We start from the raw sequence: 19,113 nt of genomic DNA, 5'->3' as shown, positions 1-19,113 counted from the left end.
ATTGAAGCATATATTGATCCAAGGCCCACAACTTGCTAATTCAGTTCTTTACAAACACCAACAGCACTGTTTTAGAGGCAAGTGGTCTGAAATACAATCTCTTCCTAGACAAAAATAAAAGTTGTATAACATTGAGAATTACACATTCTTTGCCTTTAGATATATGTTACATTTGGCCTCCTTGAAACACAAATTGTTGGCCTGAGCACATCTTACCACGCAATCCCTATAATTTTGTACAAGAGTCTTCCTCAGTTTTACCAGTTCTCCAGGCTCTAAGATTTACAAACTATCAATAGGGATTTAGTCTTTAAAAAAAATAATAATCTGTAAAAAGTCTAAAACCTGGTTCTTGAAGCACACTAGAAATATGGTCCATCTTCCATGACTCCCCCCATATAATCTTATGCTGAGATCAATTATGTAACTATTTTTATTCCATTGAATACATGACTGTTGTTCATAAACTGAGTTGTCGCACAGTAAAAGTGGCCATAGACTAGTCCCTTGAGTTCTAATCTACAGGAAATTCTCCAGAAAAGCCCTGGTGGTGATTTCTAGTGTAGTATCATGTTATGAATTACCATTAGTATATCATGACTATGTCAGCCTGTCCAGGCCCCATGTAGTGTGTCAAATCTCAAAAAGAATTGCATCAGGCTGTACCCTAGCTACCCTCATCCCCTTCAGGATGCTCTTTCCAGTTTTTTATTGTGTAGAAGTCCTAGCACAAATAATTTTGACAGTTTTCAGATCTCTCTGCAGATATCCTTGATTTTCTTGTTCCATGATTTAAAAGACCATCCTTAAGAATGTTACATACAACACTGTTCTGTCAATTTGATTTTCAGATATGTCTTTCTTATTTTCACACTGAACTCTTGGTAGTAATGTTAGGTGAGCCCCTTCCTTTATGCTGCACACAATCTGCTTGTGCGCACTTACAGAATACCTCTGGGTACTGTCTTCTGTCTGAGGAAACACTATTGTAGGGTTCAATTATATGGAACTTAGTTACTGGGCCTGAAAGTAGCTCATGGTCGCAAGAGCGTTCCAGATGCCTTTAGAAGGCCTTGAACAGAATAAACAAGAAGATAGAAAAAAGAAAGATCCCAGTTAGAAAAACACAGGTGCACATTCCACGATAAAGGGAACTTGGCACAAACAACCTCAATTCAGGGGCTTATCTCGGCCAATTGGACTGAGACAAGTTTCGCATGCTCTAGTTAATATAGCCAATTACGTCCTGTGTTTATGCGCATGTACAGAGTGAGTATAACTAACTGTATCTTATGTTTATATGCGTGGACAGTATCAATATAACCAATCACATTTTATGTTTGTGCACGTGGACACCAAATGCTTGCATGCAGCAGCCAATCGGAGCTTCTAAACAACTTAAGAGAATTGTGTAAGAATGATCAGCTAGGCTCAATAAACGGGCGACTTTAATCATCATAGTGGTGTTCTATCATCTGGGCCCCGCATGGAATAACCCTAAACCCTACACACTATCAAGTCCTACTTTTTTCTAGTTTTTACAGGTTTTGGCTTCGTTGGTGGCCAGTCTTTTACTCTCTTTAACCTGGAGTTACAGTGGTTCCCTAGGCAAGTTGTGGGTGGTTGTCAGCAAGCTGCAAGAGTGGCTTCCTTCCATGGAGGAAGAAAACCCCAGCCTAGGCAGGGCAGTGATCTCTGCAACAAGGGCACGGTCCCACCATACTGGGCACAGCAACACAGAGCTGGGCTGGCAACATTAAAAGGTTCTGTTCACTGTCCAGCAACCAGGCAAATGCAAGGTGACAAGTCAGATCCCAGGTCAAAGACAAGTGAAGAAGTGGGAGCGGCAGGGGAGAGGGCTGGGCAGAAGCATACCTACAAAAGAGCTCAGGCAAGGCCCGGGATGGAGCTTGGATGCAGTGCCTGGACCTGTTATGAGAGTGCAAAAAGGCACGGCACTCGAGGGCTCCTGGTGTGCTTGGGGCCCCATCAGCCAGCCTTCCTCATCTTCCTAGTTTTTCCTCAGTGTAATCACAACCCTTTTTCTCATACTATTTCTGTCAACAGCAACTTGCCACCCATCTGAATCCAGCAGAAAGTATGAATGAATGCAGTAGAAGAAAACATGGCTGAGTTGTTCCAGATTGAAACCACTGTCTGTCACCAGCCCATCACTGTATCCTATGTAGAAATATATCTAGGAAGAAGAAAGATAGCATGCAGACATCCAGCTTGGGTATCTACACTGAAGTGCTAGACTTCTAGTGTAGTCCAAGTAGGAGAGAGGGTCTTTCTGAGGGCAAACTCCACTTACTATCTTTTAATCAAATGACACTTTTGTTTGTTTTTTTTAAATAACATTATGCATAGGTAGTGGAAAAGATCATTAGCACTGGGAAGAACAAAAAAAACCAAGTGAAATGGGTCTTTTATTTAGTCAAAATATTTTTATTTGGCTGCATTTAGCAGAAGGTTTGCTTTCCTCTCCCCCCCCCCCCCGCCCCCCATTGTTTGCTTATTATTTCTGATTTTCAGGCTTCCATTCTTTCAGTACAATATGTTAACACTTTGCACCTCGTCAGCACTTTCCAGTTAAGGCTCTCAAAGCATTTACAGACATGAGTTAACTAATCCTCACAACACTCATTAGCAGTAAGGAAGTAAAATGATCTGCATCTGCAGAGAGAAGTTAAGATCAACTTTTTTCAAGTTTTTCTTTGATTTTCAGTATCCAGCTTATATTATGCTGGGCTTGATGAACATATATGTCCCTGCAGTTGTGTTTCATACTTTTGAAAGAAAGACTGAGTTTGAGCACTCAAAATCTAAAGCTATTTATGAAAATCTTTCTTTAGTAACTTGTTGAAGGCCACACAAAAAGTGAGCAGTGGAATCCAAAACTGGGAACAAGGCATAACTCTCAGTTATGTGCTACTCTATGAGACATAACTCTTTGTAACTTACCTTTGGACTTTAAAAACCACAATCCATTCCGTTCTCCTTACACATTATCCTCTACTGACCATTTCCAGCAGACTTCAGCCTCAGGTACTTACATTCTGCATTTTGCTAGCAAGTTTTACATAAGAGTCTTCACAGTCATCAATTGTATACTGTATACAGTACCTTTGGGTGACTGTAATGAGCCTTAGTGAAAAAAAACCCCACCAAAACCCCAACAACCTAACAAGCAATGGGTGTGGGTTTTATCTTTGAGTATTTAAAGCAAACTTCAGAGTTTATGGAAAAATCTAATATGTGATTGTTTTATGGAAAACACCCTCAACCCCAAACCTGGTTCAAATGGAAGACTAAATATTAACTTGACATTAATACCTTCTTATCAGTAGTGCATCTGCATAGAGATTCTTCATAAAACCCTGCAAATTCACAATTATACCTTGCAAACAGAAGTATTATGACTGTTCAAGCAAACAATAATTTTAAAATATCCATTCAGTTCATCTAAATGGTGTCTTCACGTTAGCTCCATCAGAAGATACTGGCACGAAACAGATGGAACTTTTTCTTAGTTAGGTTAACACTGAAAATTCAACAGTCAGACAAACACAATGCAAGTATTTTAACAGAAACAATATAAAATTTCACTGGCTTAAAAAACATCTAAATGAGAAATCTTGGTTATTTCAATGAATTGCTAGACCCTACATTTAAAATGATGCATTTACAGAACTATTCAGATGAATTAGGCTTCTTCTATAACACTAAATACTGGAATTCTGATACATTGTGCAAGTATTAAAAAATATTAACATTTTAAATGTTAACATTACAACTTTAAATAGCCTTGCAAGTGCAATGTTATAAATATTAAAAAAACCAAACCTCAGAGCTACAATTTTTTATAAGTTATATGAGTAAATGAAAGTGCTTTTCAAGTATTTATGTTCATTTACAGTTGGATTCTCTTGTGTAAGTCAGTGCTTAGATGGTCCAATTTAAATATCAGACTTTTTAAAATTTTGGATGCATACATTGTACTGGATGGAATAAATGGTTTCATTTGCAGAAATGTGTGATAAATATTTAAATACAGAATATAATTTGTGATAAATATTTAAATATGGAATATTACAAAATGTGAATATTATAATTTTTGTTATATATTAAAAATAAAATAGAAAGACATCACATCCTGATGGGTGTGTGATAACCTGATAATGCCATGGGAGCCCTTAAGCTCTACAGTAATTGTCAATTCCATCAAAATCCCAAATTATGATATGGTGAATAGTTGTTCTTTGGTAGAGACAAAAGCATGTGTTCATAAGAGGCTCAATACTGTTAACTTTTGAAGAATTTAAAGAACTCATGATCTGTGTCAAAAGCCATGGAATCTAATGAAAACTTTCCAACACTTTACATTAGTCAGCCCTTAGCCATAGTCACTCTGGAGAACACAGCTAGTGCATGTCACCACTGTACTGTCTGCCCAGTGCATGGTACAGCTCCCTTTCTGGCTAGCCAAGAACCATTATTACTGCAGTGATACAAAAAAGATTGTATTCCTGTTGCCAGCCACAGGAAGGGTGAGGTAAGTCGGGAGATACTTGTTTATTAGACAAGAAAACCAAAACAAAACAACCCTAAATGAATCATCATATATTTAAAAAGTGCACTGAAAATATTTCCTATTGAACCCTATCTCTCATAAATGCCAGATTTTCATCTTAAATTATATCCACTTTGAACACTGAACATATGTAAGCTGATATTAGAGCATTTAGTTTGTCTTGCGGTTTGAAAAGCACATGACACAAGGCAGCATTAACATCTTTCATTAAAGATCTGGCAATGCCATAGTTTTATCGTGAAGATGCAGCTTAGAAATGACATAGCTCAGCAGAAGCCCCTGCAGACTGCCATTACAAGCTTTCTCCAACAAAGTGCTTTGTCATTTGCCAAAGACAAAAGTCAAACTGTTGCCCTACCTCACCACAGTGCTGCACTGGCAATTTATAATTTTCTTTCCAGATGCAGTTGAACTTTAATAAATTATAGCTCTTCAGAGTTAGGCAATTCTTTGTAATAAAAGCAGAGTTTCATGTTCCATCAAGAGTGGCCACTGTTTAGACTGGTCTCTTCATGCAGACCTGACAACGGCTGATGATATTTTCTAGTTCTCCTGCTTTCAAAGTCTGTGGAAGAGGTTTCCTAAAAGAAAGAAAACAAACATTTACTTTTTTCTTTGAAAAACAGGGAGAGACGATGAAACTTTGGATAAGGAATTATTGACAACAACACTGAAATCCTGGACTCATTTAAGGCATCTTTGTGCTGCAGAATGACCCTGAACCTAACAAAGGGGGATGCCTAAACTGAGGGGAATTACTAGGAGAGCCCCCGTGTTATGCAGGCAGTTATTGTCTCCTTGGACACTTGCAGCATGGATGCAACGTGTATGGATGCAGGGAAGTACAGTTTACCTGAACATTCTTCTTGGATTTAACGATGCCAACCAGAAACTATAGGAATTTGTGTAGTAGTTGCATGTCCCTCTGCCATGGCACTCTATGAATGGGATGGCTCGAAATTCTTCCAAACAAGATCCAGGAGATGCCAATGCTTGGCCAGAAGCTTCTGAGCCGGCACTTGTATACTGTAACCACCAATACATTTTTTATGAGAACTCGTCCATCAACTTTTAGTAAACTGCAGACAAAAAAAAAAATCTCTTTCTAAAACATACCATATGTTCTGTAGTATATCTTGGACAAAACAAAATGAACATAGATTAGTTTTATCAAACTTACAAGGAAGCACAAAAACCTTATGAAAATTCAAGCACAGTTATGGAATTTCTTAAGTCCCTGCAAAGGCCTTTTTCTGCTCAATGAGAAGGCATGAAACTGTAACCAGTACAAAGACTAAAAGTAGCTGGCTTCTGTCCAGTTCAGGACTACAGTAACTGAATTACAAATAAGCCAAATCCCCTATTTTGTGTGTGTTCATATTTTTTGTGGCATTGATTGCTTCTCCAAACACAAAAAGCAAAGAAAGCATTTTCCTTCTCTGACGTTGGCAGATGCTTACAGAAATAGCTCTGAAATAATTTATGACAGTAGAAAATCAGCTAGAAAATACCATTTAAATTTGCTGATGTTAGAAACAAGTAAATTATTTTAACCAGATGCTGCAAAAATTCTCTTGTTCTTTTCCCAGATGATTATTATTATTATTACTACTACTACTACTTGGGGCCAAATCCCAGGAGAGAAAACAAATTTCACATTAGACCTAAAAGGACTTTACATCATGCAAGAAAGAGGGGGGTTTAATTCTGTCTTTCGCCCTCATTTGCTGGCATCCCTATGATATCCCGAAGGCATGGATAACAAAGATGAAGTGCTACGTCCCCTAGTATAGATACAGCCTTATTCCCATAACCAGCTCTCAACCTGCAGTCACATTATGAACTTTCTTCATTCATATCTTGTTATGTCATCAAAATCACTGTGGCAGTCTTTTGTAGACAGTGTTCTGCATTTGTTTTGATTTTAGCTTTCTGTGGAGTTCAGCCCCAAGATCTGATTTATAAAAGAACTGTCTGGCATAGAAGTGGGTCAGTTATTTCTGTGTATTTGTGTTCAGGACCGGTTTAACCACTCCATTCCCCAAACCTGTTTCTGAGATCTTAGCATGATACTACAAAATGAGAGCAGGCAGTTATTTTTGTCAGACCAAAATCCTTTAATCTTTTCCCCTTTTCCTCCTGCCATCCATTTTTGAAGACAGATCAGAATAGTTTTATCCAATGCCAGAAGCATAGGAATGAGTTAATTGAATTATTGCCTACTTCTTGGCAAAGGAAAAAAAAAGAATTAACAATTGTTAAGAAACAAATGAGCTATAAGCAGATGAAAATGCCAATGAAAGTGAGAGAACATAAAATTAATAATTCAAGTCTTTATATCCTTACCATAACAAAAGAAAAACCCTTCCAGAGAGATATCCAGCCTTCTGGACATGCAGGAACTACAGTTGTTTGGCTGTGAACTGCTATTACCATTGCAGCTCCTTCACAGACAACACACCTGTAAGAGAAATGCACATGCATTCAGTGCAGATGAGGGAAAACATGGAAGCAGACAAAAATTGTATCTTCTGGGATAGTAGCTACCTAATAGCAGAGCTTACTATAAATGTTACAACTCACAGAGATTTTCTCTGTTTAATGAGGAGATAAGTAAATTGAAGGTAACCCAAATACCTTGCTTTGCAATCTCTACCAGTAACAGCAGACAAAAATTGGTATAAGATGGAAGTTAGTCCCAGAACATTTAAGCTTCCCAATTTTGCCTTTACTGAAGTAACAAGCTAAATGTTACCTTCTTCATGTGCTCAGTACTTTATGTTGTTATGGTTTAGATCAGAGTTCTGTACTTTTATTTGCTAAGATTAGAAAAAGTAATCTTTATATCCTAAATGAAGAAACTATGAAGCTGAGCTACTAGATTGCAACAACTGGGTAGGGCAGGCTAGAAGACAAAGTGCAAAGCTTGCCTTCCCATCTTTGATTTTGCTACTCTTGGTCATTCACGCTTTTAGAGCTTTTCCTCTTTTAAGATGCTCTTCAACCTTCTCAGCTGTTCTAAAGCAACTAGAAAGGGCCACATTTGCACAAGGGTATTTCATAGCAGAAAACCTTCAGCACCAGCTTAAAATGTTCTTCAGCAACTACAGTAAATGTATCACACATAATTGAAAGCAGAACTTCATTTTTACTGTATTTCAAATAATGAAGCTATCTTTATTTCATTTTAGTCTGCCTCTGATAGACACAACAATAGTTTTTTAAAAAAATAACACTGCTATCAGTAGGATTGTGTGCCATCTTCTCATGTCAGCTATGCAGATTAAGACCTGTGGTGGTACCCTAGCTTTAATCTAACTTTTGTTAGAGTATCACTGGGTATCTGGCATATTCAGGTGAGTAATCAAAAATCAGGTGGTTAAAAACAGTGCTTGTACTGGCTCAGATGGGCAAGTCTTTGCCTAAGATTTGCCGTTCAAAACAATTTATGGTGTCTGTGGTTCCAGGCCAGAAGAGCTAAAATTCTTATACTCTTACCTGCTTATATGGGGCTCTAGAGCCCTGCCAGAAATCGGTGCCATGTCTACTGGCATTACTGATGCAGTTGACAGCCAGTATGAATAGTCATTGCGAGAAGCAAAACTACAAACATCATTGGTGTTACAGAATAAGAATGGCATGGTGGTAAATCTCTGCAAGCAGCTACCAGCTGTTCCTAAAAGATAAAAGAGGAGAGGTTTGTGACAGATAGGAGATTACATTTAGTGCAGCAAACAGAAGAGACACACATAATGGCATCCAATCTGCTATAGTGAGAATTTAAAAGTTGGTAACTATAAAAAGAGAAGTGTCTATACAGTGGAATTATCTGAAAGCAAAATGCCTGTGGTATAAAGGTATTTATATAAAAATAAGGGCTAAACAAAATCTGTTAAAATAATAATATCCTCTTGAATGGTATCCTTGACACAGTAGCAGGGATTCAGCTGCTTAAACAAAAGCTTCTGGTGCCATTTTTTACACCCTAAAGCATCCCATTTGGTCTCCAAAAAAAGCAAGATTCTCTCTCAGATCCTGCGTTATTACTGTCAGCCCTGTGCAGATGCTGTGAACATTTATACTAGATATCTATCCATAAGTAACTGAATTCCTCCTCAAAAATGACTAGGGATAGCAAAAAGGGAATTTAGGAGGTGCGGGAGAGAAAGGTGTCTTTCAAGCTGCAATTCCTGACTTGACTCAAAGCAGCAGACCACTCTGGAGGCTGATGGTTGAAATCAATGTTCGTCTTGGATACTCACTGTGAGTTTGATTTCATGACAACTTAGCATTACTGGACTCTAAAGAAAACTATCTGAAAATTTTTACCAATACAGTACCAAGATCTTGTCCATGTGCCCGTTCATTTCCTTGTACAAAAAGCAGCGAATAGCCAACATAAATCTGTGATGTCCCATGTGGGCATGAAGGAATCTTTGTTGACTGACTATGCCGGGTAAACATAAAACCTCTTCTTGTTGGACCAGCAGTGATAGTACCTGGTGATCCAGGTAACCCCTGTAGACCTGGAAAGCCAATCAGTCCAGGTTGTCCTGTGGAGGGGAAAGAAGTATGACTAGAAATATTATAATTTTGTTTGAATTTTTACTTCATTTAAATTAGTGGAACCACTTGAAAACTAACAAAAAAATTATCAGTAAGAAGATACAACTTGAAAATTGGTAGTATTTGTTGCTAGATGTATTAACTCCTTCAGACCTAGCTCAGGTAGCTTTACATTGCATAGTTTCATGGAATAGTGAGGTATTTGAAAGAACCATGGCCATTTTTACCAAAAAAGTTGTAAAGTAAAAACTTTTTATGGTGACTAAATAGAAATATTTAGTTCTATTTGATGTCATAAGAAGGTACACCTAGGGATTTCAAGAGGATAAATAAATGTAATTAGTAACAGAGGAGCACAGTTAAGGCATATCTTTGTAGCTTTTATTTCAGTTGTGAACATGTATCTGTTAAAAGCTAAGAATGTGCTTGCATGTGCTTGTGGCCCTAAAGCTACTGTAACTATTACAGAATCTCAATACATGCAAGAGGAAGGATTTACAGAAATCAGAAATACAGTTGAACTGTAAATTCAGTAGTAGCAGTCAAACAGAGATGTCCGCTTTCCTGTACCTCTTTGTCCTGGAAATCCTCTGTCTCCTTTTGGACCAGGCAGTCCTGGATGACCTGGATGACCAAAACTTCCTGGTAGACCTTTTACTCCTTTAGGTCCTAAATTATAATCAAGAAAAAAACAGAATTATATAACAGTAGTTATTCTAGATTTTAATACTGTCCCCACGTAAATGTAGCTGTGTTAGAATAAAAACATCAGCATGAATTCACGAAGTTTTGAGACTGTCTGTGGTGTAACTGTCACTGTACTTCCTATCAGGAAGATTACAAGGAAATATCGAGTGTATTGCAGAAAAATATTATTCTTATAAGAAATGTTTACAGAAACCAAAGCAAGTACCTTTTTCTTTTAGCATATGACATACAATAGAAATATTACAAAACTCTAGTAACAGGCCAAAAACATCTTGGTCATGGTTTGTAATTCTTTGTAAAGAATTTTTAAAACAACTTTAAGGAAAGTGTAAAAGAACAATTCTTTAGTGCCTTTGTTATGCTGGAGACAACTGTCATTCCTGAGTGGGGCATGCCTTCTGGCAAGCCTGTCCCCCTGAGGAGCTCCCTTCCTCCAGTGGAAAGCTGTGGTATTGAGAAGGGTGGCCAAGTACCCACTGCACATCCACCTCATCCTACCTTCTCCTTGCTTCCACATTCCTCACAGCAGTGGCAGGCTTCACTTCTAGTGCCAATGGAGAAGTAGCCAGCCTCTCCTTTCCTTTCCCACCCCCAGGCTATGACAGGCAATCACTTCGTAGCACATCTAGAGTACTTCTATTGTGTGTGGTAATTTCCAGCCCCAAAAATGACAAACATCCTGAGCATGGTTCTGGCTGTATGAAAATGGTGAATGTTTTGATCCAAGTTTACTTTTTATTCCATTATGTTGCTTAGGCTTATGTTGGGGGAGAAACTTACTCATTGACTGTGCGGGTGGAGGGCAGATGGAATGGGACAGGTTATAAATACAAGGTTGCTAACAAGGTACAAAGAGCTATTTTAAAATATGAAGAGGTATTATTAAAGACACGTCAGTTTTCTATGCAGAAGCATGTTTTGCCGCTGAACCAAAATGTTCCACTAAGCACCACACACAAACATGTATAGAGATAAAAATATAAACCACCTTGTAGTCCAGGAATCCCTTGAATTCCTTGATCACCTGGTGTTCCTGGGATTCCTGGCAGTCCAGGAGGACCCTTGCTTCCTGGGACAGAGAATATTCTCCCAGGGACTCCAGGTGGACCTAGCAGCAAAAATATAATGAAGAGCTATTGCTTTATATTAAAAGAAAGCAAAAAACTACAAAACAAAACAAACAAATCAACCTAAGTCAGCTGGTATTAGAATGAGAAGGGTTGGTTACCACGCTGGCCCTTTGGTCCCCTTGGCCCTTCTGCACCTTGTGGTCCAGGGGGTCCTTGATTACCCTTTTCTCCTAGGAAAGAAGATTGAAGATATATCTGTCTGGTTTAAAATGTCAAAACAACTGTCAAAGTTTCAGTGGCTTATTTAAGAGTCCTGCATGATCCATGCAACCTTCCCAAAGAGTAACACAGCCTGTAGACTCATATGAAATGTGAAACTGGACTTCTACATCTCTGCTGTTACTGTATAATTTATAGGCCAAGTGCACTCAGTTTGTAAGAAGTTGTTTCCATGCCTATCTTCATATAATGGCTGGTCCCATAAACCTAGCTTAAAATTTCAACTTTAGACTATGTCCTTTTTATCTCATGTGTTTTTGTCACTGAGTATACAGGTCAAGTGCTGCCTTCAGCAATGCTGTGCAGCTCAACTGCCTTTAAACCCTATTGTCAGTTATGCTAATGGCTGCTAGGAGGGTTGTATAGTTTTTTAAGTGTTTGAAACTTCATAAGCAATTCTTTTCACTGCACAAAATATGAGGTTACATTCAGATTACTCTCCACAGCTCTGCTGGAAATAAAAAAAAAAAAAAAAAAGTCAACTGTATTTTATCATCAGGTCAGGAGATTTGACTGACTGCCATGAAATGAGAGCTTTTTGCTTAAGAAAGTCTACTTACTGCCTGTACAGTGACGTTTCAAATTAGAACAAATTTAAAATACACAATAATTAGTATGGAACACAAACCAGTAGGTTAAACAGATAATGACAATTCTGTGTCACTGTATATCATGCAATTGAAAAATGAGAATATTGGAGTAATGCAGACCTATATCAGATTTAAAGCACTAGAAAAATGTCTAAATTAAAAGGATTTTTAGCTAGCTACTGATCTGACTAACTCTCATGAATATGAAATTAGTGAAGTTAATACATTTAACAGTTTGTCTGCTGATAAACTGGTGAATTAGATTATAATTGGGACTATTCTTATGGCAAACAGATGACGCAGTGCTCTGTGTTGTAATTATAATTAAATGTTCAAGTTCTATATCTAAAAGGTTGCCAGAAAGTCTCATCTTGTAGCAGTGGTGTGGCATTTCTAATTAGCAGACTCAGTCCCAAAGTCCTTATGCATTATTAATCACTAAGGACAAACTTGTTTTGCATTTGCCTGAGGTGAAGGCCATTGACGTTTCAGGCCTTCTTCACTTCAACATCAGTTTGGACATACCCATAGCTCTCTTGGTGATCACTTGCATTTATAGCTGACTTACCCCCTGCTCTTGATTGAAAAACCTCAAAACCACAAATACTATTACAATGCAACATGTAAATGACTGTATTAGGCACAGAGAAGTGTATGTAATAAATACATGAATACCTTTTACACCTGGGAATCCAAGAAATCCAGGGTCCCCTCTAGCACCAGGATAACCTGATCGACCTTCTATTCCCTGCAAATCAGGTAACAGCAATAATAAACAGGAAGCAGCATCTGCACACTATGAAGTACACTTTCTTTTTGTTTAGAATATTCAGAGCATTATGTTCACAGAATATGCTACAACTAGAATTATCTGCTCCATTTGTAAGCATGTTACATGTTAGAAATAGTCATATCATTGTTAATGTTATTCTGCAATACAGAACAGCCAAGGAAATGACGTGCCAGAAATTCACAGTAATTTTTTTTTTAGCCACTTAAGTCCATAAAAGTTACTTTTCATATCCATTTTAATATTTTCCCTCTATTAAATGAGGTTTTGGGGACGATGTGGGGTTTTTCTGTTTTGTTGTTGTTGGGTTTTTTTTAATTGTCCTGGGTGTTATTTTCATGGCAAGAGCAAATTAACAATGGAGTAGGAAACAAGCAATATTCCTTTCACTGACTTTTGGACCGGGAGGACCAATGTCACCGTCTGGGCCTGTTGACCCTGGTATGCCATCTGCCCCTCTAACACCTTTGCTTCCTTTCATGCTGGGAGTGGGAAGACCAGGAGGCCCTGGAAAACCTGGAGCACCTGTACAGAAACACCAGAGTAAGTAAAGTCTACTGCCAATGAAATTTCACATACATTACATACAATGTAGTACAACATTGAGTAACTCTATAATGGTACTCATGTTTATCACCTCAGTGATTCCCAAGTAAATATACTCATTTTAAAAAAAAAAAAAAATCAACTCATTTTTCCTAGCCAGCTAATTTAATCTGAGATCATAGCTGAGTTCTTGCAGTACTCTGTAGCACTACAGTTTCTTGAATATCCTCCAGTTGTAGTTATGCCTGTAATCATAGAATCATTTAGGTTGGAAAAGACCTTCAAGATCATTAAGTCCAGCTGTAAACCTAACACTGCCAAGTCCACCACTAAACCATGCCCCTAAGTCCCACATCTACCCGCTCATGCTACCTCACTTCTTTAAAGTTGGATCTCAGCTGCCCTACAGACCACATGGGAAGAAAGCAAAATCATGCAATTGAGTGGACTGCAAAGCTTAGCATTATTTTAGTTAACATCACACTGCATAGACCATCACAGTGTTTGCAACAGTAACATTGCATTAACTGGTAAAGGAACTACCTGCTTAATTATGAAGCTGTCTTGGGGGAAGACCTCTTTCAACCTTGAGTTCTGGACAGGCTGAATTCTGCTTTCAATAATCAGTATATCATTTCAGATAAATAAGGAGTAATAACAACACACCTGGTCTCCCATCTGCACCAGCAATACCTCTATTCCCCTTTTGGCCAGTAATTGCCATGCCTGTTGCGCCTTGAAATCCAGGTAACCCCACTAAGCCAGGAGGTCCAATGGGTCCTTGATCACCCTGATGACCTTTCATACCTGGTGGCCCAGGAAAACCAGGCAGGCCCATGTCCCCTTTGATTCCTGCAAAGTATAAGTATTACATTTGGGGAGAGCTGTAAAGATGGTAAGATGATGTGACTACACAGAGTATATGCATTTACTACACTGCAAACATAGAATTCAACCTTTGTCTTTAGTATGGAGGAGTCCCCAAAGCCACCTTGCTAATGTAAAGCAAAATACTTGTGAGAAGACAGGATTCACTGCAAGGTAGTGTACACACACCACTCTTTTTTCTTTTCTCTTTTTTTTTTTTTTTAAATTTAAAAAAAAACTCCACTTCAGAAATTGCTTATACAAAGGAATAAACTTGAGAAGAGGGTAGAAAGACCAGAGCAGGGAATATTTCTTGATGGATTAAGTAGAAGAAATGTTACTTTGAACATCAGAACTGGCAAATAATTTTAAACTAAATTCCAGCTAAAAGCATCAATAGGAGTACCACAAAGTAAGAGACTACTCCCAAAGGATATTGTTCTAAGGTTGATCTTCGAGTGCATGATCTCTATATGGAGGATATGAAGACAGAATTTTTATTTATTTATTTGTTTATTTTTAAGTAAAGCAAATCAATGGATTTCTACCAGTACTAGAAATACAATGCAACAAAATAAAAAATGGGAAAAGTCCCCTCAGTCAACTGCTCACTAAAAGAGGAGATGAACAAGATTAAAATGCAATCACTGCAGCTTTCTTACAGTATGCTTAGTATTCAGCATCATCAGTTTTCATTAGAATATACTCCGTTAATCAAATTATGCATCAAAATAAAATTTCAAAAGCTCTAGAATGTGTATATCACCTTCACAAAACCATAGAAGTTAGCTTCTTTATTTCCCTTTTACAATAGCCTTAACTTTACAAGCAAGAACTCTTGACATTTAACATATAGCACCAAATCATTGATCAAAAGCACAGAATCACTCTTGATTTCCTTTGACACTCTTAGTGCCATTTCAAGCATCCAAAAGCAGGAGGTGACTTGAAGATGATGATTCTGGTATTTAAAAGTTAAGCTTTTGCTTTCTGAAAGGACAACTCACCTCTACGACCAGGAATACCTCGAAGGCCAGGGATTCCTCTCCCTGGTGCTCCTATAAAATATTAGGTCATGTTCAAGTCCTGAGTAATTATTAGAAAACATCATAGTTGCCTAATATTTCATACATTTCTTCAGAATTCACTGAATCAAAATGTAGATTTTAGTTATATGTAAAATATAATGTATCAATTATTTCCATTTCTTCTATCCAGAAGTACAAAATAAATTTGTGTAGGAACTCTTATTGAAAAATCATATTTAAGGTACATTCTACAATAAGCTTTGTCTTTTTTCAGAGGAAAAAAAAACAGAAGAAAAAATCTGCATTTAAGTTAGTTACTAAGAAAAATAGAAGAAATGTAAATACCTAAAAAAGAAAATGTTAACAGTGATTACTTCAAATTTAATTTGAAAAAACTTCCTAAATACTATGAACGCCTTCTCAGTATCCTCTTTATACTAATATGTAAAGAAACATTTTCACTGTAGAATATGAAAACACTTTCTGTCAGAATTCAGTGGAAGACTAAATCTATCTGAGGATGTTGATGACATCAGAAGTGACATTTAAATGAAAGGTTTTACAACCAAAGGAGCAGGTCATAGAAACCTTCACTATTCATGTAAACACTGTGATTCCTTTCATCTTATTTCCACGCAAGAGAGGAGACCTCTTTAAAGGATTTTTGTTCTTTTCATCTCTTTGAGATTAAACACGTAAGAACTGTTAACAGCAATACTTGGCTCTTGCAGACATTAACATTTTTAGGCAACATTATGACAAACCACATGTATAATAGAGTGGTGACAGATGCATTTGGGTTGTTGACAGCATGTACAACAATTACAAAGAAAAGCCTGTGAAGTGAAAAACCTTCTACTTATAAATTTATCTTTGGCTCCACAGAAGCTCCTTATTAATCCTTCCCAAACAATCCTTGTCAGTTTAACTAGGGCAAAAAAACAATTGTAAAACTGAATGAAAATATTTCACTGGTGTTACCTGGTTCTCCCTTTACTCCTGGGCGACCAGGCATACCATCCTGACCATGATTACCTCTTTCACCAACAAGCCCATTTTTTCCAGGGTGTCCAACAGCACCTGTGAATTATAATGGACCACAATATCATTTTCACTTCTATTATTCTGCATTTCAAAAGGATAACAAATGAGTCCCTTTTATTAAAATTTAATTAGTTCAGCTACTTCAAAGATAGATGTAAGTGTAGCGGTACATAAACATTTCTAAAGAGCAACATATACTTTTTATTGAGCTCAGCAGCCTTTAATGGCTTTAACACCCCCCACTATTTTCACAGGCAATAACTTCCTGTCTTTCAAATACATTTTAGAACCCTGCCTTTGATTTAACCCATGCTGGTGGGAATCCATACAGGCAGTGTGGTCTCTCTCCCTGGCTTTATTACAAACTGAAGGTTTCTCTAAACAGGGAGTAGATTCTGATCTTTCCTAACTCTGCTGATAAGTCAGTGCAAGTTCACTAACGTCAACAAAACCACAACATCATAATTTTGATGAAGGTCTCTCAATATTTTGAAGACAATGACTGGCACGCCTTTATTAAAGTCTGCATTGCATACCTCTCTGTCACTGCATACTTACACATTCCCCCTTAGGTATATTTTGAATGGTTTGATCTTTTCTGTTGCTTTAACAAGAAACTACAACTGTGCCCCCTCTTTCAACTCTAATTACTTTTCTTCTCCTCCTTATCTACTACATCTTAGTTTATTATTCTATTTTAGGAGGTAGAACAAGCCTTTCTTACAATTGTGTGGATATCATATCTTTAGACCTCTAGAGGGGAGAAAAAAAAAAGGGCAAAAAGCTTTACAACGGTGAAACAAAATTAAAACACCTTGCCTCAGCTGAACCGGTAACATTGAAAACACACTGTTGAAGTCCTTAGCTGCAACCACAGAAGGTAAACTAAACAAACCCCCTAACTAACATAAACAGAGACTGCAACTGCATCAGTTAAATTCTAAAAAGCTCAAAAGAATAAGAACACCAACTGCCTCATTACAAAGAAACTAACAAACCAGGGGGCAGTGATCTGGGAGAGATGCTATATGCCATACCAGGAGGGCCTGTAATGCCCTGTTGTCCTGGGCGGCCCTGCAGTCCTTTAACACCAGTATCTCCAGGAGGTCCAAGCTTCCCTGTAAGAAAAAAGAGTGTGGGAGAGGAGAAAGGGCATTATCACTAGATCCAGATTCAGTCTGAGAACTTTGCTATCATTTCTGCTTTGGGCGGCTGCGAAAGATCTCTAGCTGACATAAGCTAGCCTGGCTGCATGGACTACAAAGGAGCTATTTAGGTTTACAGCAGTTGAATATAAATGTGCCACCCCAAAGGCACCCTGTGTAGTTTACTGAGAAATTATCTTCTTCTGGAAGCATGTCAACATCTCATCACCCCTCCAAAACAAAACATACCTGGGATTCCTGCACTTCCAGTTTCACCTCTGATCCCATGTGGTCCTGGTACTCCTTTATGTCCTGGATGACCTTGGGATCCTTTTTCTCCTTTGCTGCCCAAAACTCCTGGGGGGCCTGGATCTCCCTGAGAAATAGAAGTTGCACACGAAAAGGTAAAGAATCACCTTACATTAAATACATTACATTCCATATTTGAACAACAGAAAAATCATACATAATTTTAAAGGTTAAGTAAGTGTAATCACAGTTCACTATGATTTTCAGACAAAAAAATCAAAGTAGACTGATACGAAGTCTTCTCATAATACCACTGATCCTTTAGACATAGCTAAGAAAAAAAATATCTTTCTTTAATCTATACACACCAACTTCATCTTCAGATGTTTTCACCAACACATAGACTTTCCTTCAATTTTATTCCAACAGCTCCTCTTTTGATCCAAACAAACATTCCTTACATAATATGCAGCTATAAAAAAAATACTGAAATGCATATTTTTCCTTGAATTCCTACTGACTTTCATGACAGTAATCTCATTGTGGCTACCCAGCTAACACAGAAAAGAAACATACAATTTAGACAGATTACAGGAGTTATAGTACCATTTACAGCCTCAACCACGTACAATCTCATATGTAAAAAGACTCCCAGTTGTTCAACAACCAGAGTATGTGGAGTAAAATTGTATCCAATTGACCTAACATAAAAGATACTGTTTTTTTCTTAGCAATATATATTACTGAACATAATATATACTGAATGTAATACATATGACTAAGAAAAAAAACCCAATTCATGTTGTGTAATATTACTAGACTGACAAAAAACAACAGTACAATTTTAGCTTATGAAACTTTTGTGTTTGCTAAGATTATGTTTTTATGTACTTTTTAATGTGCAAGTATTCCTACTGCTAACTTTTTAAGTGCAAGTCCTTGCTCTTAATGGATTAGCAACTTTTACAGAAACAAAGTTATTTCCAAGATGTTCCATCTTTACAAATAAGAAATTCTTGCACCAAGAGAAAAATGAAATATAATTAACTCAAAAATTTCTCCTTAGTAATGACACAATAGAATCTTCATACTTTTTATCACTAACAAATCATCTACTTCTGCAAACTCTGCAGCTCTCGCTTACATGCTGTTCTGTTTCTATAGTCAAAGGCTCTGCTTATTGCCTAATATGACAATGTTTCCAATGCCTTTATACCTTTGGACCAGGCTCTCCTGGAGGCCCAGCAGATGGGTACCCAGGATCTCCTTTGTCACCTGGAAAGCCACCATAGCCCTGTGGACCAGGGTCACCTGATGGTCCTGGAAAGCCCGGAGATCCTTTCTGTCCTTTTGGACCTGGAAAAATACAGATACTGATACCATTCTTAAAAGAATCATAATTGTATACTACACCTTGTGTTTTGTGAGCTACTGCTTGTATATTCAGATATTCATTCTTCATTAAAGTAATTTACACAGCCAGTGATTTTATTTCTAAACCCATCAAAAAGAGGTTCTTATATGTAACAATATATAAATTAAATAAGTTATATTTCATTTAGAGAGAGGGAGAACTGTATTCTGCAAGTCAAGCAAATGCTGGCGTGGTGAGAAGTCTATAGGTACCACAAAGAATA

The 19,113-nt window shown here is 37.5% G+C and overlaps 1 protein-coding gene across 1 annotated transcript in view; it reads right to left on the bottom strand.

Annotated features, from left to right (window-relative positions):
* Positions 1–4,060: 4,060 nt before the first annotated feature.
* The window catches only part of COL4A3 (collagen type IV alpha 3 chain), a 65,578-nt gene continuing 50,525 nt past the window's right edge, over positions 4,061–19,113 (bottom strand). The window contains exons 37-52 of the mRNA XM_049802840.1: positions 18,693–18,832; positions 17,477–17,603; positions 17,120–17,200; positions 16,020–16,118; positions 15,018–15,068; positions 13,810–13,995; positions 12,992–13,122; positions 12,483–12,555; positions 11,097–11,168; positions 10,857–10,976; positions 9,731–9,829; positions 8,935–9,147; positions 8,093–8,270; positions 6,941–7,055; positions 5,448–5,620; positions 4,061–5,175 (exon numbers count right to left, since the gene is read on the bottom strand). Coding sequence (XP_049658797.1) covers positions 5,091–5,175; positions 5,448–5,620; positions 6,941–7,055; positions 8,093–8,270; positions 8,935–9,147; positions 9,731–9,829; positions 10,857–10,976; positions 11,097–11,168; positions 12,483–12,555; positions 12,992–13,122; positions 13,810–13,995; positions 15,018–15,068; positions 16,020–16,118; positions 17,120–17,200; positions 17,477–17,603; positions 18,693–18,832 — 1,943 coding nt within the window. The 3' untranslated portion in view covers positions 4,061–5,090. The remainder of the gene's footprint in view (positions 5,176–5,447; positions 5,621–6,940; positions 7,056–8,092; positions 8,271–8,934; positions 9,148–9,730; positions 9,830–10,856; positions 10,977–11,096; positions 11,169–12,482; positions 12,556–12,991; positions 13,123–13,809; positions 13,996–15,017; positions 15,069–16,019; positions 16,119–17,119; positions 17,201–17,476; positions 17,604–18,692; positions 18,833–19,113) is intronic.

This window comes from Accipiter gentilis, chromosome 6 (genome assembly GCF_929443795.1).
Source record: "Accipiter gentilis chromosome 6, bAccGen1.1, whole genome shotgun sequence".
Taxonomy (NCBI): domain Eukaryota; kingdom Metazoa; phylum Chordata; class Aves; order Accipitriformes; family Accipitridae; genus Astur; species Astur gentilis.
The sequence above is the reverse complement of the archived record's forward strand: the minus strand, read 5'-3'. Positions and strand labels throughout refer to the sequence as shown.